At 34.1% G+C, this 24715-nt stretch overlaps 2 protein-coding genes across 2 annotated transcripts; both read right to left on the bottom strand.

Moving 5' to 3' along the window:
* Positions 1-7207: 7207 nt before the first annotated feature.
* LOC142356728 (uncharacterized) lies at positions 7208-15393 on the bottom strand. Its single transcript, XM_075408530.1, has 2 exons — positions 14441-15393; positions 7208-8045 (listed from the first exon to the last, which is right to left on the bottom strand). Exons 1-2 carry the CDS (start codon positions 14702-14704, stop codon positions 7269-7271), a joined length of 1041 nt encoding a protein of 346 aa, XP_075264645.1. The 5' UTR covers positions 14705-15393; the 3' UTR covers positions 7208-7268.
* Positions 15394-20972: 5579 nt separating this feature from the next.
* LOC142356730 (33 kDa inner dynein arm light chain, axonemal-like) lies at positions 20973-22581 on the bottom strand. Its single transcript, XM_075408534.1, has one exon. The coding sequence runs from the start codon at positions 22511-22513 to the stop codon at positions 21743-21745; it is 771 nt and encodes a 256-aa protein (XP_075264649.1). The 5' UTR covers positions 22514-22581; the 3' UTR covers positions 20973-21742.
* Positions 22582-24715: the final 2134 nt, after the last annotated feature.

Raw genomic sequence — 24715 nt, 5'->3', positions numbered from 1 at the left:
GGTCATGTGACCTGTAGTCCCACCAATCACCAGACCATCAATAGAGTTTTTTTGGATCATTTCCGTTTGGGCCCCCAGCTTAGTGGGTGCATATTATTTGCAACCCCCAGACGCACGTGCAATATTTTTACATAATGATTTACTATGTAATGACACGTGCTCTGTCACTGGGGGTAGCATAACGTACTGGGGGGGGGGCACAAACGGAAAAGATCCGTTTTTTTAGTCTGACCAAAAGCAGAGATTGTGAACCTTACAGTTAAATGTAGTAATACAGTGTGATCCTAGGTACACCAAAATTGGTTATCCTAGAACTTGCCTCTTATGCATCCTTAATGTCATAAGTTGTACGAAATTGGTAAGGATTACAACTTTTCATAGACGACATAATAGGAAGTTGTAATTTTGCAACTTTTTCAATTATGAAGTCAACCCGGGCAAACTCATCAAGTAAGTTTTTCCAAACAATTTTTCAGTCTTTCCAATCAAACCTCCCCCCCCCCCCACACACACACACACACCAAATTCAGTGTTCATATCACGTAAAACATCCCATCTCCGTATATTTACCATAATGGGGTGTATAATTACAAAGATTCGTAATTTTTTACCTCTTGAGTTCTTCTTGCAATCATGGCAGATGAAAACGGAAAAAATAAGAATCCAAACGCACAAAAATTGACGATGCATGTCTTAATTTGAGATTAAGCGTAAATCAAAAATCAAAACTCAACAAATGATTTCTTGAAATTGTTCTTTCGAAAAGATCAAAAGTCAAAATGCCAGAAATCGCTACTTAGCCAGAAGTTGGCTTCCGTTGACTTTCGTCATTTTAAAACGTGCGCGATTCGTGTTTTAAGCATGGTTAAGTGACTCTGCAGAAGTCCACTTCGAAATTCTGGCCCAAAATCTCGAACTTAGCGCGGTTCTCGATAAACGCCAGAAGTTCTCAGTGACTTCAAGCGGAGTCACTTAATGAACAATGTGTTGTATATACTCTAAGTATGGGATAGAGCATATTCTTGCGGCCCGAGGGACAAATTGAACTCACACGTTGGTGCCTTGTTGCTGGTTACAATTCCCAGAGGGAATGAAATTTGGATCTTTTCCGTTTGTGCCCCCCCCCCCCCCCCAGTACGTTATGCTCCCCCCAGTTACAGAGCACGTGCCATTACATGGTTAATCATTATGTTAAAATATGGCATGTGCGTCTGGGGGTTGCAAATAATATGCACCGACTAACCTGAGGGGGGGGGGGCACAAACGGAAAAGATCCTGAAATTTAGTGGTCCATTCTGTTTGCCCCCCAGTGTCACAATGCCCCGAATTACAATTTATATATTGTTATACAGCACGTTACTATGTACAAAAAGTAAAACGTGCGCCTGGGAGTCGTAAAAGTTTTATACCTCACTAAGCACTGAGCTGGGAGGGAGGGTGGAACAGGAAATTTCCGATTTATAATATAATTTCTCCCAATTTTTTTAACTTCGAGACTTTTCATCAAAAATGGCTCCAAACATATTTTTTAGTCCCCTTTCGGGGAGGGAGGGTGGAACAGGAAATTTCCGATTTATAATATAATTTCTTCCAATTTTTTTAACTTCGAGACTTTTCATCAAAAATGGCTCCAAACATATTTTTTAGTCCCCTTTCGATAGATTCGGGCAAAATGGAAACCATAGAATTGCTGTCACATTATTTCTAAACTACAAAAGAGGGTTAGTTTAATTTTCCTTTCCTATAAGAGAGCTCTTTAACAAAAATATTGCCCATTCATCACTAATTTGAAAAAATATGTATTCAGAATGCATAATTTATTTTCAATATATTAAATTGTTCGTGAATATTTTGGACAATTAAATGATTTAGTTGAACTCACAGTTATAACAGGGTTCGCTTTGTCCAGTTCGTGAACTCATTTTTTTTCGGTTTGTGATGGGTGTGATCTTTTTTCTCAAAATTTTCCCGTATTTACGTTCTTTTATGAGAATTGTCGGCAAGAATGACTTCAAAAGCAAGGTTCACTCAATGCAAGCCCCATTGAAAATGAGCTCAATTGAATATAATATATTTTAAGTTTTCAGATTGAGCAAATTTTTTTTTCTGCTTTACAAATCATTTTCGCAAATTTAAATTGAATTCTTGGTTTTTGGCCGAAAGCATTTTTTGTAGTCTCTTGGCTTAGTCTTTTATATTATTTAGATCCAATTGGCTTCTTTAATTGGTACAAAAAAACTAAAAAACTAAACAATATTTTTAGGAAATAACTGTGAACTTTTGAACTTTGTATTCTTTTATCTTACTTCTAACTAATAGCTGTCTCTCACTTACGACAAATCAATCTTCTTTGTTATATGAGATTAAATGTTTTTTCTGCGCTATTTTTCATTATAACTATTGTTTTCTTACTAACTATTGTCTGCGCGCTCACAGAATTTATTAGATTTTTCAATTTTCATCAGTTTTTGTCGTTCTTTTTGTTGTTGATCAACAATCAACATAATCTGGATAATAAAAGCTTGCACCTTCCTTAAGATATTGAACCCCTTAAATGATTTCAGCTCATGGCTGAAGGTTTTAATGACGTTCAATTTTAATAATTTCAAAAATGTAAAAAGTATATCTGAAACTAATTTTTTTATGTTGATTTTGTCATCATGTTGTTTAGTCTCATTTTGACAGATTTTGTCATTTTTTATTTGCTGAAAGATACAATATTTTTCAAATGGTTATTTGTTTTGATTGTAAGGTTTATAATGTCTGGTAGTTTTTTTGGTTTCAATACTCTAGTTTCGCAAAAACCTTTGTGAAGTTTTGAGTTCTGTTCGTGTTTGTTTTTTGTAGCCCAGTACTTAGTCTCAATAAGAACAAACCCAATTGGTGTCTAAGGACACACAAAACTATCCGTTTTTGTTTTGCTGTCGAATTATTATATATTTTTTATATTAACAATTATTTGAAGTTTGTTACTCTTTTAATTTACTTCTGTCAATTTTAGGCCAACATCTGTTAAGACAGATTGCATCATCTTTCAGTCCATGTGGAACTCAGTCACTATAATTGTTTTTGTTTTCAACTAATGGTTTGTTGGCTTTGACACTATACAATTTTCATATAAAATGCAATTTCGGGATATTTGCATATTTTTTGAGGTTGCTTTTTTTTTCTTTCTTGGCATATCATTATATTGGAGAGATTTTTTTCGCGTAGAGTGAATAGAGATGCAAAATTCAATCTTTTGAAGGCCTCTGGTGAACTTTTGGAGTTGCGACACCGTTTTACTGGTAAACTATTTGATTTGACTTTTTAATTATTCAATGTTTTTTTTCAAATTTGACTGACTTTTTGTTCTTTTTGTAGTATTAATTTTTTTTCTGGATAACGAATTGTCTCAATTGCTTTTAAAATACTGAAAATGAAGAGGTCTCAATGTCTCTCACAATTATACCAAAAGAGGAAAAATCGAACCTTTCCTATAATTTCACTTGGTACCTTTTGAATTTAATCACTTAGAAAAAAATGATTTTCAGAAATGAAAACTGATTTTTGAACTTTTCCCTTTTTGTTCGTTATATAGAATTTTTACAAAATCTCATTAGGTCTAGGTCTTGGGACTTTTTTGTGCAGCACAGCTCAATTTGTAATGCTTAGGTTTTATCTTATGCAATTTTGTTTCTGTTTTTGTGTTTTCTTTTAAACTTTTGGGCATCGAATTTTGGGTCTAAAGAGAGTTTGTTGTTATTTGAAATTTAACTCTGTCTTGTCTCGAATTCTCGTTAATGGCAGGTCTCATCGGTCATCTAATGCGGCATTATTTTATTCGTTTAATCGTTTGCTGAACAACATGCTGAACAATATGCTATCTCTTCCTCATTGGGTAGACAGTCAAGTAAAAAATGTGGATGAGCGGGGTCGTAACTTTATGTGCAAACGCACCTTAGCGTGCCTCCTTGTTTATATAGAAAAACCAAAGAGCGAAAAACACCTGAAGTTCCCATCAATGTTTGAGAATAGGAGCAAAAACTGAAACCCTTTCGAAGAGCTTCTGGTGTTATACATGTGGCGTCTATTTGAATACTCCCAATAAAATCCCCGATCAACATACTTAACATACATAATCTTTATCTAGTCAGGGCTTTTGAGATAGTACCCTTGTTTCCAAAAGTTCTTCATTAAAAAGTGAAAGAATGGGCAAATGTGCTTCATGTTCGTTTTCTCCGAATGTCTCAAAATTAGATTTCTAAATATCGCATGCCTTCAACTTTTAGCGCCCCGCTCATTCTACGCTGAATTCCTACGCTTTTACAAAAACCCAGTGTAACAAAATCTCTCAGCGGGCCTAGGAATTAGTGCTCTGACACCAGGGCACTTGAAACCGAGTGCTATTTAAAAGTCCCGAGAGGGGGGGGGGCTAACTTTTGCAGTCTAACTTATTTAGAGAACCGAACACTTCAACTACGCCATGCGGCATAGCAGTGTTCAATACCATTTTTTATACAATTGACGTCTAATCAAATAACAATGCAGTCCCAATTTAGTGAATTTGGATCCTTTCCGTTTGTGCCCCCCCCCCCATTATGCTCCCCCAGTTACAGAGCGTGTCATTACATAGTAAACCATTATGTAAAACTATGGCACGTGCGTCTGGGGGGTGCAAATAGTATGCGCCCACAAATCGGGAGGCGGGGGCACAAATGTAATAGATCCGTGAATTTATATTTTCCTTGACTAAATCACATTTTTAGAGGCGTCACTGGATTTCCCTTAATTTTGCATTTAAAATTAAATAAAACTCATCAAGTAAGTAGAATGAGAATGTAGAATGAGGTCCGGAATCTTAGCTTCTCCTGCGCTTTTGTTCAAATAAGCAAGGTTTACTATGCAAAATTCACCTGCCTTGAGCTATTAGCGCCTAATTTTTCCTACCGTGGGTCACATAGTTTAAAGACAGACCAGTTTAGCAACGCACTCCTATATGATATCTGTCAATTTTCCGGCTCCAACGTTGCAGAGTTTGCGCCCTAACTTGCCAGCTGTAACTATCCGATTCTATGGGTTTATTAGTGGATCAGAAATAGCCAAAATTAAGCGGATCACCTCAGCTATTGTAGAATTGATTAGAAATACATAAGTACAAAGATTGTGAGCGGAGTTTTGGTTGAATAGAAACCACTTTTTTAATACGAAAAACAAATAAACAATTAATACGAAAAACAAATAAAAACAAATAAATGGAATAAATGTGAAAAACAAATAAATAAATTGAATCAATTTTCAAATATTTGCTGCATTGTCTGCCCTATGGTTCTGTAAACATGGTGGAACAATAATCATGCCCCCCGCCCCGAAGGCTTATACCCAGCACTCAGGCGCACCCGCCTGCTTGTTCCGTTCGCACAGGCAGATAATTCATTTTCCAACGTACACACCAAGCAAAACAAAAATTGCATCATTGCTTTAATGAGCCAAAATATAACTTCTATAATGGTATTATATTGTCGTTGGCGTTCTCAGAAAATTTTTTTATCGATATTTGATGGCGTTGAGACAAAAGATCTTGACAAGTACTCTAACATTTAGTTGAATGAATTCGCCTATTTGCTCTGCGTTGGTTAATGTTCTTTTACCACCTATATACACGGTTCATCAGTACTCTAGCAAAACAGTACATGACTGTAATGGTTCCCTGATGCCTTGGCCATCCTTTAAAAAGAGTACTCAAAAAGTGAAATTCATCAAATTTTTGAAATTCGTGTTTTTAGTAACATTAAATTTTTAGTGTTTTTAGTAATTCTAAAATTATCAACTGAGTCAAATTTGACGTTTTGTGGAGTGATGGCGCAACCTTCTGCGGTTTAGTTGTGTTTTCTTAAGGTTGTGGTTCAAACTCTTGTCCACAAAACCAATAGGGGATTAGATATTTATAAGTGCAAAAATTTCAAATTTTCAGTTCAAAATTGATAGAAAATTCAAATTTAAGGAAGCAAGATAAATTGAGTTTAATTGCGATGCCCTAAACTGCTTTTGGCAAGTAGAATTTACGTTTAACGTTACAGTACTAGGTTTTGTATTAAAAACACCTTGCTACTATCGCAGTAGAAATACTCGATGTATACCTCCAGCCAATCAGAGACTGAGAAGACACTATTCTTTTATATAAAGCGCATGCTCCACTTACTATAGTCAGTTTGTTAGATTAGATACACTATGTGTATACACTTGACTCCGGTGCTGTATTGGATTACCACCGTATTAAAAAGAAGTTTACCTTTTGTGCATTACAGAGTCGGTTAGTCTTAGAGATATAGGTAAGCCTACTTCGCGCGCAAAAATAAGTAGCTCTATCTCTTTATACCTTAAGGCTGTAAAAATAGCCCACTTGGGTTCTGCCTTACTGTCTTTCGAATTGATTGTCAGTTCCTCTCCATTTAATTATTCTCCTTTGATAGAAACAGAGATTTAAGATGCACTTCTTTCTTTTGACTGCTATGTTGAATGATTTGAAATACTTGTTTTCGATTTTGACACAGTTTTCACTCCGTTTCGACTATTTGGATAAGTGGTCAAAAACAATTAGTGAATCACTTTTGATTCCTCACTGATTCGTACCCGGATTCGTTTCAACTCTGCCCAGCAAACTAATCAGTTCATGTATGCAAAAATAGTTCTCTAACTAGTTCTTAGAGATTTTTGTTTCCGTTCTTTTTCATGGGAGGTCAGTGAAGAAAAAGAATCTGTAAAAAACCGTAATTGCTGAACATTTTCGGCACTTTTCAATAATTTACGGTTTTCTTGTCAAATGTCAGTGACAAAAAAACTCTGTCAAAACTTGACAAAAAAATACCGCCACTGAGAAATACTTGAAAAAAAAACTTCGCCTCCAAAAATATTTAGAGTGAATATCATTTAAAATAATAACTAATGATTGAGAAACAAATTAATGGTTGGGTAATGCCATAACCTTGAACGTTGATTATGAAAACAGGGTCCGACTCTGCATATTTTCAAAGACAGATACTTTTTCGAGATATAAATTTAAATTGTCCATTTTCGGATGATAAATCTTCAAAAAGCCATTAACTGAGCAAAATTGGGATCCATTCCGCCCCTCCCCCCCCCCCCCGCGCTTTAGTTGGTATTCAACTTTTACCCCCCAGGCGCACGTGCTATTTTTCATATAGTTACGTGCCATGGAACAGCTCATAAAAAAACCTGAGGGGGGGGGGGGGCAGAATAGATCCCTAAATTTAATTTCCCTGAGAAAATCAAAATGGCGAGCCGATTTCACCCGATAATTTATCATTACTACTCATTCCAAATTGATTGCCGGCGTTAGGAAAAAGCCCATTTTCCACCTGTGGTAAATTCTTGGTCATTTCGTTAAAAAGAGGTAAACTGCAATTTAAAGATTTGCTAACTCGTTCATAACGTTCTTCCATTTGAGCGACCAATCGCGGTTGTTCATTTCGACATTCTTTCAGGCGTAATCTTATTTCATACATTTCTTCAGCCGTTTTAACGTGATCTAACTGCTCTTTTAAAGCTATTTCACGCTCTCTTTGTTGTGTTAACAGACGTGAAAAATGTTCAACTTGTTCGAACATCCGTTTTTGATGTCTGAAAACTTTGTCGAAGTTTTTCACGACGTTCAAGTTCACTTTCGATGGAACTTTTTTCTCATGTTTTGAAGCCTTTTCTCTGTAATCTTCAAAAAGTTCAACTTTATGAAGACGTTTGTCTCTGTGTTCAAGACGCCAGCATTCGTCGCATATACTAACTCGGCAACGAGAGCAGATTTTGGACTTTAGCAGGCCAGGGTGTTTTTCACACATCGGGTACGGGTTGCCGCGTGGTCTGTTATTAGAATTGAAGTTGTTGTTGTTTGTGTTGTTTACTCTTCTGTTATTATTGATATTGTTTAGGGCATTGCTGTAGTTTGGGATAAAATGATTGGATGTTGTTTGTGTATCATCTCTCCGAGAAGGTTGTTTGCCAGGGGTGGAATTACTGGGAATTTGCTTGGATCTATTGGCTTCTGTGCGCTGAAAGAAAAAAACAGGAATTTTGTCCAATCCCAAGCACACGATAACTAGTGGATTCAAATAACATATATAGTCCTTAGTTTATATTTGAGAATGATATATGATTCTAAGTACTCATCGCGAGATCATACACCAACACGTGGTAAAGTGAGAGACCTCTGTGATTGGACCATATTAAGTCGCCGATGGGGGGGGGGGCGGGGGGGGGTCCTGTTCGATATAAGAACATAATTTTGACAGCATTTTTCATAGCCCCAGGAGACGTTCTCCGGTCCTAATTTTCGGGTCTTACTTTAAAGGGGCAATTTTGGGTCTGCTGGGTCCCGTCACCTGTGATTTTTGGAATGAGCTAATGTGAAGGGTGATTGGGTGGTCTAAAATTCAATGATGCAACCCTACTTTATAATAACTTTGGAAAAATTTTAATAACTTGTTCAATATAGCCGCAAAGCAATAACTGAGGCTATTGTTGGCCTTTTCTTGTTTGTTTACAAACTTGGTTTTCTTACAAAGCACTTTTTCAATTTTATCAATGGAAGTCAAATTAGAAAGGTGGTTTTAATCACACTGGATTAGCAAAAGGAACCAAAATTGAATAGCTTTCAAGTGGATTTTTTTTTAAAATGTTTAAAAGTGGAGTGAGAAACTGGAATTTGAACAAACTTTCGGTTTTTGAAAGAAGTCTTTGTCAAATGCGGCATTCTGACTGTTTTTTTTTGCTGCTATTCTTTTTTGTCAGACTAAAGTTTTCAAAAGCTCGGAAAAATAATCTAAAAACTAATAGTTTGAGTTCCTCAAAGGGCAGTTGTTGAGTTGTATGACCTACACACCGTTTCTTAAAATGCAAGTATTTTTGCCCGTTTTTTGTTCTTTTTTGCACTATTTTTTGATATCAGGAATAACTGATCATATTGGTTCTCTAATGAAGCTTAATATGAGTTATCATTTAGTCTGAATTGATATCTAAACGTTTCAACAAATTTATCACAAATGATTTTCGAGAAGTATAAGTGAATTTTTCAGTTTACCCCAATTTCGAAGTTTTTCCTAATGTCTTATCACTTGTCCCAGTTTTTCCAATAATAAGTTTTCATCGTTTATAACGAGGCATTAATTAAAGATTTGAGTTCATATAGCTAGTCTTTTTAATGAATTCGATACTAATTGTGTTCATAAGCTATTATCGAATTATTGCCTTTTGCGTATATGATCTTTTTTGTGATATCAGTTAATCAAGTTAATTATCAGCTCAATCCTTGGTTGCTAAGGAATCTTAAACAATTGAACTAATTGCATCAATTGGTTGCAAATTATTAGCAATTTTTTTTTAGTTTTTGGCCCATTTTTAATGTTGTTATATAACTTAGTCTCCCTTATCACAAAATCATCTGCTAAGGAGTCATAAAAGATTCTAAAAAATGATTTGATTTCTTAGCAGCTGTTTATAAATCTTCAAAACTATTTTTTTTCTCAGAGCAAACTAGTAGACTGTTGATTCTTGACCGTTTATATTGCTTTTTTTGGCCATTCTGCGTAGTCAGAAAAGTTACTGCTTCGATGACTTAGCTGTAATGTGTTTATGAAGCGTTTCTGATAAGTTTTTGAGTCGTGCCTTCATTTGGCGTTACTTTTGTATTGTGTACTCATTCTAAGGACGGGTCAACGATTATATAAAGTTTTATTTTTAATACTTTTTAAAACTCATTTTTGGAAAAAGTAATCATTTAATTTGTTTAGATTATTTTCGCATATAGGATCATGTGCTTCGCTGACTGTCATAGTTTGATGTTGCTAAAGAAATGTTGATTTTCAGGTCCTCAGTTAAATTATTAGCAGCAAAAATGTCTGATAAAATAGTAAAGCAAAAATAAAAAATGTCCAGCTTTCGTTGCTGGCAAGTTCTTCATATGGAATGATTCAAAGCAAATGAGCGTTCAGAGCACGGCTGAGTATAGTTTTCATATATTAAAAAATTATCTCCAAAATTATTGAGAACATCAAAATTATTGACTTTTGCATTAAACTGAAGTTATTCTGAAAGGGTTTTGAGTTTTGTAAGAGTTTAGCAAATTAACAAAATAGACCCATTTTATCCGGGCCGAGGGGTCAACGCTAAAAAACGCAAAATTATGTAAGATTGGCGTTGAATTTATGTAAGATCTACGCTTGAGCGTAGATCTTACATAAATTCAACGCATTCAACGCCAATCTTACATAATTTTGCGTTGAATTTTGGCGTAGATCTTACATATTTAGCGTTGAATTTTAGCGTAGATCTTACATATTTAGCGTTGAATTTAGCGTAGATCTTACATAAATTCAACGCATTCAACGCCAATCTTACATAATTTTCCGTTGAATTTTGGCGTAGATCTTACATATTTAGCGTTGAATTTTAGCGTAGATCTTACGTATTTAGCGTTGAATTAAGCGTAGATCTTACATAAATTCAACGCATTCAACGCCAATCTTACATAATTTTGCGTTGAATTTTGGCGTAGATCTTAAATATTTAGTGTTGAATTTTAGCGTAGATCTTACATATTTAGCGTTGAATTTAGCGTAGATCTTACATAAATTCAACGCATTCAACGCCAATCTTACATAATTTTCCGTTGAATTTTGGCGTAGATCTTACATATTTAGCGTTGAGTTTTAGCGTAGATCTTACGTATTTAGCGTTGAATTAAGCGTAGATCTTACATAAATTCATTGCATTCAACGCCAATCTTACATAATTTTTCGTTGAATTTTGGCGTAGATCTTAAATATTTAGTGTTGAATTTTAGCGTAGATCTTACATATTTAGCGTTGAATTTAGCGTAGATCTTACATAAATTCAACGCATTCAACGCCAATCTTACATATTTTGCGTTGCAGTTTGGCGTAGATCTTACATATTTAGCGTTGAATTGTAGCGTACATCTTACATATTTAGCGTTGAATTTAGCGTGGATCTTACATAAATTCAACGCATTCAACGCCAATCTTACATAATTTTCCGTTGAATTTTGGCGTAGATCTTACATATTTAGCGTTGAATTTTAGCGTAGATCTTACGTATTTAGCGTTGAATTAAGCGTAGATCTTACATAAATTCAACGCATTCAACGCCAATCTTACATAATTTTGCGTTGAATTTTGGCGTAGATCTTAAATATTTAGTGTTGAATTTTAGCGTAGATCTTACATATTTAGCGTTGAATTTAGCGTAGATCTTACATAAATTCAACGCATTCAACGCCAATCTTACATAATTTTCCGTTGAATTTTGGCGTAGATCTTACATATTTAGCGTTGAATTTTAGCGTAGATCTTACGTATTTAGCGTTGAATTAAGCGTAGATCTTACATAAATTCAACGCATTCAACGCCAATCTTACATAATTTTGCGTTGAATTTTGGCGTAGATCTTAAATATTTAGTGTTGAATTTTAGCGTAGATCTTACATATTTAGCGTTGAATTTAGCGTAGATCTTACATAAATTCAACGCATTCAACGCCAATCCTACATATTTTGCGTTGCAGTTTGGCGTAGATCTTACATATTTAGCGTTGAATTTAGCGTAGATCTTACATAAATTCAACGCATTCAACGCCAATCTTACATATTTTGCGTTGCAGTTTGGCGTAGATCTTACATATTTAGCGTTGAATTGTAGCGTACATCTTACATATTTAGCGTTGAATTTAGCGTGGATCTTACATAAATTCAACGCATTCAACGCCAATCTTACATAATTTTCCGTTGAATTTTGGCGTAGATCTTACATATTTAGCGTTGAATTTTAGCGTAGATCTTACGTATTTAGCGTTGAATTAAGCGTAGATCTTACATAAATTCAACGCATTCAACGCCAATCTTACATAATTTTGCGTTGAATTTTGGCGTAGATCTTAAATATTTAGTGTTGAATTTTAGCGTAGATCTTACGTATTTAGCGTTGAATTAAGCGTAGATCTTACATAAATTCAATGCATTCAACGCCAATCTTACATAATTTTTCGTTGAATTTTGGCGTAGATCTTAAATATTTAGTGTTGAATTTTAGCGTAGATCTTACATATTTAGCGTTGAATTTAGCGTAGATCTTACATAAATTCAACGCATTCAACGCCAATCTTACATATTTTGCGTTGCAGTTTGGCGTAGATCTTACATATTTAGCGTTGAATTGTAGCGTACATCTTACATATTTAGCGTTGAATTTAGCGTGGATCTTACATAAATTCAACGCATTCAACGCCAATCTTACATAATTTTCCGTTGAATTTTGGCGTAGATCTTACATATTTAGCGTTGAATTTTAGCGTAGATCTTACGTATTTAGCGTTGAATTAAGCGTAGATCTTACATAAATTCAACGCATTCAACGCCAATCTTACATAATTTTGCGTTGAATTTTGGCGTAGATCTTAAATATTTAGTGTTGAATTTTAGCGTAGATCTTACATATTTAGCGTTGAATTTAGCGTAGATCTTACATAAATTCAACGCATTCAACGCCAATCTTACATAATTTTCCGTTGAATTTTGGCGTAGATCTTACATATTTAGCGTTGAATTTTAGCGTAGATCTTACGTATTTAGCGTTGAATTAAGCGTAGATCTTACATAAATTCAACGCATTCAACGCCAATCTTACATAATTTTGCGTTGAATTTTGGCGTAGATCTTAAATATTTAGTGTTGAATTTTAGCGTAGATCTTACATATTTAGCGTTGAATTTAGCGTAGATCTTACATAAATTCAACGCATTCAACGCCAATCCTACATATTTTGCGTTGCAGTTTGGCGTAGATCTTACATATTTAGCGTTGAATTTAGCGTAGATCTTACATAAATTCAACGCATTCAACGCCAATCTTACATATTTTGCGTTGCAGTTTGGCGTAGATCTTACATATTTAGCGTTGAATTGTAGCGTACATCTTACATATTTAGCGTTGAATTTAGCGTGGATCTTACATAAATTCAACGCATTCAACGCCAATCTTACATAATTTTCCGTTGAATTTTGGCGTAGATCTTACATATTTAGCGTTGAATTTTAGCGTAGATCTTACGTATTTAGCGTTGAATTAAGCGTAGATCTTACATAAATTCAACGCATTCAACGCCAATCTTACATAATTTTGCGTTGAATTTTGGCGTAGATCTTAAATATTTAGTGTTGAATTTTAGCGTAGATCTTACATATTTAGCGTTGAATTTAGCGTAGATCTTACATAAATTCAACGCATTCAACGCCAATCTTACATAATTTTCCGTTGAATTTTGGCGTAGATCTTACATATTTAGCGTTGAATTTTAGCGTAGATCTTACGTATTTAGCGTTGAATTAAGCGTAGATCTTACATAAATTCAACGCATTCAACGCCAATCTTACATAATTTTGCGTTGAATTTTGGCGTAGATCTTAAATATTTAGTGTTGAATTTTAGCGTAGATCTTACGTATTTAGCGTTGAATTAAGCGTAGATCTTACATAAATTCAATGCATTCAACGCCAATCTTACATAATTTTTCGTTGAATTTTGGCGTAGATCTTAAATATTTAGTGTTGAATTTTAGCGTAGATCTTACATATTTAGCGTTGAATTTAGCGTAGATCTTACATAAATTCAACGCATTCAACGCCAATCCTACATATTTTGCGTTGCAGTTTGGCGTAGATCTTACATATTTAGCGTTGAATTTAGCGTGGATCTTACATAAATTCAACGCTTTCAACACTAATCTTACATATTTTGCGTAGATTTTGGCATAGATCTTACAAATTTAAGGTTGAATTTTTTGAATTCCATTTCAGACCACTTTATGATTTCAAAAGTTTTTCAAGTGTTTTTTCAAAAAGTCAATTTTTTCACTGTTTCGACCCCTATGCTTCACAGGTGAGAAAAGCGAAGTCTGCAAAAAACCACTTGTTAGTGCTCTTTTATAGTGCAAAATCCATTTGAGACCATTTTAGGAATTCAAATTTCTTTCAAAACTTAAAAAAAACTTTAAATTTTTCCCAGTACTTCTCACATGATAAATGCGTTGAATACGTTGAAATTATGTAAGATCTCGGCTAAATTCAACGAAAAATATGTAAGATCTACGCTAAATTCAACGCTAAATATGTAAGATCTACGCTAAATTCAACGCTAAATATGTAAGATCAGCGGCAACTAGCGTTGACAAGTCTGACATTCACTAGCGTTGACATTCACCGCCATTTCTTACATAATTTTGCGCTGAATGCGTTGAATTTTTGTCTTTAAATTCAACGCATTCAACGCAAAATTATGTAAGAAAATTGCGGTGAATTTTCCGACTTGTCAACGCTAGTTGCCGCTGATCTTACATAATTTTGGCCAAATTCCTCGGCCCGGGTACGATTTACAAACCTTCATGGCAGCACTATGCAATAATTTCTTGGGAAAATCCTCCAAATCTATATTGGGAATACTGGGTGTCTTCCCACAGATACGACATGCTTTATCTTTCACAGTTAAGGCTTCGGTCAGACATTGTCTTGGAAGTCCACACACAGAATGCAAGCAGCTGGGCAACAGTCGAGGGTTCACAAAAGTTTGCAGGCAAATTTGGCATTCAAACGGGTCCTCATGATTATTTTCTTTCTCGGGCCTCGTTTTCGGTCTAACAGACATAAACTTTTTCTCTTTTTTGGAAAAAAAACTTTTCAACAGTTAATCGGCTTTGATTTTATCTGACTTCTGATAACTTTAACTGATAAATGACTCGATCTGAACTGAAAATAAATTCAAATCTTTGGCATTTAATTATCTTGACTCATAAAATAAATACATTAACAGCGAATAAACTATTCTGTAATTTATGATAAATTCGCGCTAATTAGTGACAAATATCAAAAACAGTGAGTTAATTATATTGGCCACTTGGTCTGAAGGAATTTGAATTAATCTGCAATCTATGATAAAAAGGCTGCGGTATCTAGTGATAACGAACACACAAAAAAATCTGCAATTAGTTGGAAAAATTTTTGAAAAAGTTAAAGTTGACAATGGCACATTTCCATTAAGCTAATTTTTTGAAGGATAAAAATCTGGTAAATTATATTAAAAAAAAACAATAAATTAGATTGAATATCATATGTTGCCAGAAATAACTTTATAAAAAGATGGTCTAATTCAGGACATCGGAATGGGTGAACTGTTGGGAGTTATTAGCTCTGTAAGAGAGCATTCCATAATGTGACCAGATTAGCTGGAATTATAACGGTGATTGGTTAACAGAATGAGCATTGCAGTGACCTTGAAACAAAACGTGCAAATTCAACAAAGTATTCACATTCTGATGTTTGTCAACATAATTGAAATGGAACTACTTAATATTATATTGTAACAGTCTGTCGACATGTTTACATCATAACAGCAAAATGAAACTTTAGAAATTTGTTAACAAAACAGCTGGTCTTAAATTTAGAATAAGACGGCGCTGGAATTGTAAAAAAGTTATTGTTCTGAGGGGAGAAGTATTTTTTCATTATCAATTTTGTGAAGCTAACGCCATAAGCAAGTCCAAACAAAGCTTATGTAATTCATTGTCATTCATTATGCAAGACTAAAAAGCTATGCACGAAATCTTGATGTTCAAAAGAAGTAATCAACTGCAAGGAGCCAATTTTTAGCCGATTCGACTTTATCTTTATCATTAGCTTGAGAACTCAGAAAAATAAAGAGATCATTTCAAAGTCTTTTGTGACTTTTCTGAAAATTTGTCTCTTATTTTAACGTGCCTACACCGGTGGAAACAGTAATAATCAAATTGTATCGAGATCTATTAGAAAAGTTTAGCAGATGAAAAATCATTTTGAAGTTTAAAAAATCATTAAAAAAACAATCATTGGAGGTTATGTTTAATTTTTGTAATTTTGGAAGGAAGTTTTTACTCAGGTTTTTATTATCGTTCGTATTGTATTGATCAGGCACAATGGCAACCCAATCAAGTGTAACAGCCTTGCAAATAGACTTTCTTATTATTTTAAGAACACGTTTTGAAAAATAATTTTTTTGCATTTTTGAAGACAATTTGTTACTTTTATATCAATTATCTCATGCCCGTAGACTTATTAAACAATTAGCTTGATCATTTGTGGGTGCAATAGGGTAAAATAATGAGCAATAAACACCTTTAAGACAAAAGACATGAGTAGACGGGAACAGAATAGTGTTGAAAAAAGCAACGTTGTGTTTTGTCATCCTTCTCGCATAGAGAATCTTTCCCGTGTTTTGGGTAACAAAGAACCCCTATATATTTAAAGCTACTATTTTTAGTCAAGTTGAAACCATAACTCGGCAAGTTTCGGCAAAAACTGAAAATAATGTTTTGTCTTCTGCAAAAATCATAACATTTTCCTCTGTTTTTGTTAATTGAAAAGCAAAAAACCATAACAAATATACTTACAACATTTGCTTTTTTATCAATTTGTCAGTCAATTTGAGGTCAACAAAAGAATCGAAACATTCAAAACTCAAAAAGATACGGCGCACCATGAAGTCTAAAATAATTCTCTTGTTCGTTTCTTGCTTTATTGATCACATATTCTGTTTTTTGGTTCCCAATATCTTTTGAAAAATTTCAGTAAACATTGCTATTTACATCAAATTATAGTCAATTAAAGTAAACCCCTACATATCTAAACGATATTACTTCAAAGTTCAGCCTAATTCTTTTCCTGAATACAGATTTCAAAGACAACTGCTACACTTGTTTCAGTGAGTGAAAATTTTCACCATCTGGAGGCCATTGAAATGCCCAACATAAAAGCCACTGGAGGTATTCAAAACAGTTAAATGAAAATAGAGACCAAAATTTAGCAGGGTTTTTTCTTTTTTCAAGAAATAATGTTTTCTGTTTCTTTATTCGCAAGCATCCCTCGTCTGATCATTTCTAAAAATCACTAGCAAAACAAACACCTGTGAGAACAAAGGGATCATGTTTTTAAACAGTTTTCACAAAATGCTTCTTTTTGAAAAAGCTTTTTCTTTTTATTAAAAAATTTGTAAACTTTCTCTTTATCACTTCATTTGATTTATAAAAATGTGCTTGTTCCGTTCAATTCCAAAACCTATTTCTAGAGACCATCTATTCCGAATTGCATATAATAATGTATTCATGAATTTAGTGAGCCCAACAAGAGACGAGTGATTAGTCATTTGTTGCTTTTCTCTGTCTCCTGAAAGTAGTTTTCTTTGTACCCGAAATCTTTTTGTCAGAGGACAAAAAGATTTACCCGAAATTTCTGCAAAGTTTTTTTTAGTAATAAACGAAGCGATTAACTAGAGGGAATTGTTTAGACCTAAAAACAAACCTGAAGTTCAAAGAAAAATAAATTTATCTTTTCACTCTTATCGGGTCTCATTTTGAGTAAAAAATTTTCGGTATATTTTGGTACGAGTTAAGTACTACGAGGAAAAGAAATAGCCCGAAAAAGTTTTTTAAAAAGGTAGTTTTAGCATTTGTTGAAAAATTGCTTTCTTTTTTTGCGACTTCTTTTCTGATCTTTGAATCTCAAAATTTTGACAAAGAGTATTTGCTTTTTTATGTCTTTTTTAATTATATGTTTTTTTAATAGTTTTGTTATTTATAATTATGTCTTATTTTTATTAATTTCATTTTATTAGATAGAGGCAATTTTCCTTTCTCACGTTTCTTTGAAGATTTATAAACTGCTCCTTTTTCGTTGCTATAAACGTCATGCTATAAAGGATTTTATTTTAAAAAAAAACAAAAATGAATTTTTAGGTGAAAATTTGAGTGAAAAAAAACGTGCCTCATATAAATTCCCCAATTTTGGGGAAAAAATGGAACCACAAGGGACAACTAATTGACTCAGGAACACCTCTTTAGAAAAAAAAACTCTGAAACAAGCTTCAATTCCGTTCTGTTATGTATTAGACAAATAAAACATTAGGAATACACCTCTCCATTTTTTACTCGACAACCCCCCCCCCCCAGCGATTCTGCTCAAAGTACTGCTACTGTTGATCTATTAATATGCTGTTAAAAAATTTGAAACAGAAAACAACTTCAAAAAATAAAACTCGGGGAAGTTGAATGAAAAACAGGTTTCCAAGACTCACTCGCACGCGCCACAAACTTAATCATAGATGGTTATATTCCGCTGGCTGAGGTACACAACTCCATTCCGTTTATAGCCGATATACCCCTTTTCTCTTTACCTAGCCACAGTGTTCTTAATTTGCAATTTTGTATTATTGACTTGATCGGTTTGGGCAAATTATTGGCCAGTCAAGTAGACTGATTGATATTTGCTACATAGTTTAATCGAATGATTGCTGACCTATTTCAAAACAATTTTTAAAGGCAAAAACAAGCCCTGAAGGCATTGAAAACTTTCCCGTGATTTTCAATTCTAGTAATCAGTAAACCAAGTTTTCCAGTAAACTTTTGTTTTGAAGCAAGCTGGTTTATTTTCAACGTTAACCCTCCACTCAAAAATGGTTTTAAACTTTTTGGAAATTCAACTGTAGAAGCGTCAACTGAAAAAGAGACATAATTTTATCTTAAAAAACATGCAATTTAATGCATGGATGGTTCTTCAATAAGAAAATTTCAGTCATTTCTACAGTGCTAAAAAATAGAATCACATCGATTTGAAGCTCAGGGCTCGTAGATTTCATTCTCATAGAATAAGGAGAAAAAATAGGAATACTAGGAGCAAAATTAGGAAACATTAGTATTCATTCGCATAAAACTCAAAAATAGGTACAGTTTCTTGTACAATGCAATGCAGTCTTTTGAACAAAATACTTAAAATTTTAGCTGAACGTTAACTTGTATAAGTTCTTAATTTTAATAAGTAATTAATAACTTGTGCATTTTTTGTTGTAGTTATTCCTAAATTCTGTCGAAAAAAATTGATTGCAAATCTCAAAATTGATACAATTGTAATATATTTTTCGTTTTCTCAAAACGCATGATGAAGACAGCGAGCTAATTTCAGCATTTGACAAATAATTATTTTACTATGAGCATAACAACTGGTTTCATGTAGTTTTAAACAACAACAACAAATTTCCTGACCCCAAATTGTAATAGCTACAAACGTCTATCGGTACCAAACTGAACCTTCTATCGAAGAATAAGGCTGCAATACTCAGATCAATTATAAGGATTAGGTATAAAAAAAGCAATGTGCGTTTTAACAATGTATTAGAATCGAAAAGAGTAAATCTACTCAATACCAGTAGGCACCTGTAACTAGTTTTTTTTTGGGCTCCAGCTAAAGATAAAATGACTTTCAGAAACTCTGTTCTCAATAATATTTTGAAATGTTCTAGATTTTGTAGACAACTGTTTTACCAATACAAATTTCTTCTACAAGAAATCGGGAAAAATATTGTAAACTGACGATACGAGTAGTTGTTTCCGATTATATAATCTGTCAATTTCCAATGAAAAAGATGAGCAATATCGATTTAAAAATTTTACCTTGCAATGTAAACTCGGTTGAAAATTCAAAAATCTGTGTTATAACGAAATAACCCGAATTAAGTCATTTTTTGATTAACAGAAATAAATAAAGACTGTTAGAAACCTGTGGAAAAACACACCATTTCATAGCAAATTGTATTAATTGTTTTTGAAACAAAATTATTGCAAGTTAGGAAATCTGTTTAGCATTTATTCATTTATTTTTGCTCATTTCAAATTACTTCAAAATAGCAAAACTGTAAAAGAAAATGGTGATAAATCTTTTTGGAGAAAAACTTTGATAGCGAAAAATGTGAGATCTGATAGTTTCCACGCAAAACCTTTGAACAGTTATGGTGTTAAATGGTGCAAATGAAGTCAGCTTTAATTCGTAAAAATTTTCGTCATTATTAGCCCATCATAAGCTATTCTTTTAAACTTCAGTGAACCACCTAGAATTTTTCTCTGAGAACCAAAACACGTCTTCAGAGACTTCCCTTACTTTTCTATTGTTCTGTCAAATAATTCAGCCAAGATATAACAAACTAACAGTTTTTTGGGCCTTTTGAAAAATTTTAATTATAATTTGCAGATAATTTTTTTCTCAAAGATATGATTGATGAATTTCTAAAATGCTGTGAAAAAGTGTTGGTACCAGTAGTAAAAACATTATCAACAGCTATTTTAAAAAAGAGGATGTAAAATTTTAGTAAAGCTAAATAACAATTCGGAGAAATCCAAAACTGTTCACTCTTTCCTCTAAAAGAACCAGATCTCAAACAAAGCTTTAACATGTGGTTTCAGTATTTCTAGTGTATCCGTACAAATAAGGGATAAGAATTTATATCATGTCTAAAATTTGAGTTATTAGCACTAGAACTGAGCAAAATGTGTATTTTCGATAATATTTCCTATAACATTTCTAAATTTTGATTGGTTGAAAAAGACTTTCTTAATTCTACACTGCATGCATTTAATATTTTGAAATTCACTTAGTAGATTCATTTCACTCAGTTAATTCAGTTCAGTTGATGGCTCATATACTTGTAGCAGAAAGCTTCTAAAAAATAGCGTTTTTACCGGACTGGCGCTCGGAATAGCACTTAGCAAAAAACCGCATTGCAAAAGCCTTTATTAGAAAGGTAAAATGCACCGATAACTCAGTCTTCTAATTGCCTAGAACTTAGAAAAAGCAGCGGCATTGCATCATATTTCCATTTATGGCTTGATTTTTGATTATGTCAATTGTGTGATTACATATCAATTACTTACTGCGTATCGGAACGAAAAACATTCTTTCGAAAAAAAATCGATCTTTTCGACGGCTCCATCTTTACATCAAAGAAAACAAATGCAAGACACTGTTAATATAAGCGGTTAACCCGGGGAGCAGTAAATCTATGGAAGATAAAAAGCTGGCCTGAACTTGGAAAGTTCCTCTCAATCACATAAAAGAAATTGGACTACGAATTCTGAATTTTGCGATATGATATGTATTGTGTACAAGGACTTCAATATACTATTCTTAACAGCAAAGCCGACAATTATTTCAGTAAAGAACAATTTCGCAGCGTTTACAAATTAATGAAACTAAATTTATGAGGCATCATTGAATTTTTTCACAACCTAAATTAATTTTTAAGCAAAACAATGCCTATCGTGAATACAATTTAAACTTTACAATACTGGATTAACTATCTCGCTTGCGCTTGCATCTTTGTTTTGTATATGAACTATATATAAAAAAGTTCATGAAACAATGACTAAAAAGTATGATTGAAATTGAAAATCAACTTGAAAATCATTATAATTATGTTCGAGGAAGATAATATAGTAAGCGCAAGCTTAACAGAAGATGGTGTGTTCTATCTCAAATTGGTGATCTGTTTTTATGCCCCCCCCCCCCCAATCCACCCAATTTGAGGGGGGGGGGGTAAAATTTTAAAAATATCGACAATGTTTAATCTTTATTTTCATCTTGAAATAACATTAACAGCTTAAAAGCTACCTCGTGCGACTTAACAAACCATTGCCAATTTTAAAAAATGAGCAACCAATTATTAAAATACTAAAATGAAAAACAGTCAGGGGTTTTAAAAAAGTAAAAACAGGTCCCAATTGGCCGAGCTAGTAAATCCCAAGATACGTCACTCGTTACAACTAGAATACTTCATGATATTGAATAACTACTTTTCGAAGTTCAGTTACGCGATCTAGTTATGACTAGGTTACTTTTTAGGCGAGATAATTCCTTCCAACTGTTGTTTCAACTGCTGATTTGTTCTTTTCAGGAACTGAATTTCCTCAGAATGTTTCTTTTCTTCGACTTGTCGTCTCTCTGCCTCTCGTTTCTCAATCGCCTCGCATTTGGCTTTCAACTCGTTCACTTGACGCTCCAGGTCGCGTTTTTCCTGCTCCAGTTCCTCGATTCTTTTTTCCATATCGGATTTTCCCTGCTCGGCCATCAGCGCCTTTCGCATGCCGAAAGCGACGCTCGATTCGTACAAAGTTTGGTACGCTTTAATCGTCATGTTAATTTCATCTCGAACTCTCAGCAGAAGCAACCCTCGTTCCGAGCAGTTTATAGTAACTTGGCGAATGAGTTCGTCGAAGCATTGAGAGTACAGTTCTCTCCGAACTGGACAAATTCCAGTTTCTCTGGCCTGACGTTGCTGGAGCTTCGTATCCAGCTGTTCCTGCAAATTGACGACGTCCAGACGGGTTGCCGGGGTACTGGACACCTGTTGGATCCAAAGTTGATTATTCTCCTGCCATTCTTTCGGAGGCAGAATCGTGTTCAAGATCTCCTCAGTTTGTTGTTGTTTTGAATCCGGAACCTGGGCTTTAAGTCCGCTTCCAGCAGAGGGTACGGGACCCCCATTTGTGGGGATTTGGGGGGTGGTTTTGAGTTGGGTGGATTTTGGCGACTTTTTGTCGTTGTTTCGGCTGACAAGAACAGGGTTGTCGTATCGGACGAGACTGCTGTTGGGTGGAATCATTTTGAAAATTCACTCACAATCTGAAACCTTTTTAAATTTCGATTTCAAACAATTCTACAGAGACTCAAGCAGACATTTCAGCTGAAATATTAGAAATTACCCAACAACTACAAACCCAAAATATTAAATTTACACTCAGTAAAATTACGGATCACATGGCAGTAAATGAAGGAAAATTCTGATCAGAAGCATCTGATATCGGCAAATATTTTTGGGCTATTTTGACAAAACAAAACGGCAGTAAATTAAGTTTCACTTTTGGTTGAATACAGTTATCTGAAATCTTTTTACTGCAAAAAAATACTTCAAGTAAAACCAAATTATGCTCAATTTTGAAAAGATTTTAGGGTGAATAACTTAACACAGCAGTCCTCAGCTTAGCAGTTACAAAAACGCCACTAGTAAAAAATAGACCGTTTTTTATTGTAAGTCTGTGCAAGTTTAATCTGTCAATCTTAATTTTAAAAAAAAAACACATTTAATGCCACCGAGCAGATGGGAACACAAAATTTGCAGCATCACGCTCTCATGAACAGAAAAAGTTCACAAAAACGACAAAAAAACGGAGTAAAACTAATGAAGTTAAAACGATAAAAACATCTGCTGCTCGGCGAATTCGTTCTGCGCTCCATCCCGTAAACTGGCAACGATTAAACAGACTACATCAAGCAATAACCCCCGCTAATTTTATAGCTTTATCTTGTTTCCCTCGACATAAATTGACGAGCTGACCAAATCTAAAAAAGCGACAGCTCCTTAAAACGGGTATTCATATTCTTTAATTGCTGTTTTCATGCGCCAGCTTACCAACAAAATACGGTCTCCGCCCATTTTCATGCGCCAGCTTACCAACAAAATACGGTCTCCGCTCATTTGAAATAAGCTAGCCCAAAAACTTATTTCATAAAAAACAACAACCTTTAAGAAGCGTCAAATAAAAAACAGAGAAGATGGATCTTTTCAAGCGATGCACCCCCATTTTAGGATAATTGGGATATATTCTGTAACCCAAATTTTAAATTCGTTCTTTCAAGCGTTGATTATTGTAATGTTATATAATATCACTTGAGTAAACAAACTAATTAGAAAACTGCATTAAAATACAATATTTAGATGCAAAGTTTTTATTGGAATTTTTACAGAACGTATCCACAAAACATTTGCTCAAAAAATTACGCTGGTTGCCTATAGAAAAGGGATCCATTTCGAATTGTTAGCACTTTAAAGCTGATAGATCGATGGCTCCTATCTATATAAATAATTTATTTCAACGGAATACAACATCTGCCCAACCTTCAGGTCAGAAATTGTTTCGAATCCCGAAATGCTCGTCAAATGCGACGAGAAAAAGTTTCAGTTTTCAAAGCGCTAAGAGATCGAATGAATTACCTGATTACATACAAATGCAAAAACTTTTGAAGAGTTCAAGAAGCTGCTGAAAACACTTATTCTGGCAAGCCTTTTGATTTTCGACAACCACTCTTGGGTCTGGAAAAAGAGGCTAAGCTCATCATCAATAGGTATGAAACTTCTACCGCAAAATGTACGAGTATTTTTCACATAGTAATATTGTTTATAAAAACGCAAAATTTGTAACTGGGGGTCCCAAACGGGACTGAGCAGCTGAAACAGAATCAAGTCCACCAAACATACTTGTAATTGAACAATGTATAATGCAACAGAGGGATCTAAGAAAAACCCCACGGAAAAACCTCCACATAAATTTAGATAGTAAATAAACCCCCATTTTAAACTTAAATTTTGGTCGTGATAATTTGTTCGGTTGTATATTTTCTTTGGTTTTTTTTCCGAAAACGGCAACAGAGACATTAATTGTATAAGAGAACTGCTTTTCGACGTATTATGTTATTGATTGATTGAAACGGCTCCGAAGGCCGAGTGAAACCACTAATGCCGGAAGTCGAAAAGCAGTTTTCTGTTTAACTTAATTTACACGCATGACAAAAAATGTCCATTAACTCAAATATGCAATAACTCCACTGATAATTAAATCAAATATCCATTAACACCACGTACTCAAATTAACGGATATAAAAAATCATATATATATATATATATATATATATATACAACAGTAGGATTTCCGTTTGTGTCCCCTCCCCCAGCTTAGTGGGTGCATATTATTTGCAACCCCCAGACGCACATGCCATATTTTTGCATAATGAATTACTATAAAATGGT

This window comes from Convolutriloba macropyga, unplaced genomic scaffold, assembly GCF_964194025.1.
Source record: "Convolutriloba macropyga unplaced genomic scaffold, txConMacr16.3 SCAFFOLD_3155, whole genome shotgun sequence".
Lineage (NCBI taxonomy): Eukaryota > Metazoa > Xenacoelomorpha > Acoela > Convolutidae > Convolutriloba > Convolutriloba macropyga.
Note: the sequence above shows the minus strand (reverse complement) of the source record. Positions and strands in the feature narration are given on the sequence as shown.

Excerpts from the sequence above, each read along its gene's own strand:
- LOC142356728 (XM_075408530.1), bottom strand. The coding sequence starts at position 14,704 with ATGTCTGTTAGACCGAAAACGAGGCCCGAGAAAGAAAATAATCATGAG. Across the intron at positions 8,046-14,440 it reads TGCATAGTGCTGCCATGAAG|CGCACAGAAGCCAATAGATC; the intron begins GTTTGTAAATCG and ends TTTTTCTTTCAG.
- LOC142356730 (XM_075408534.1), bottom strand. The coding sequence starts at position 22,513 with ATGATTCCACCCAACAGCAGTCTCGTCCGATACGACAACCCTGTTCTT.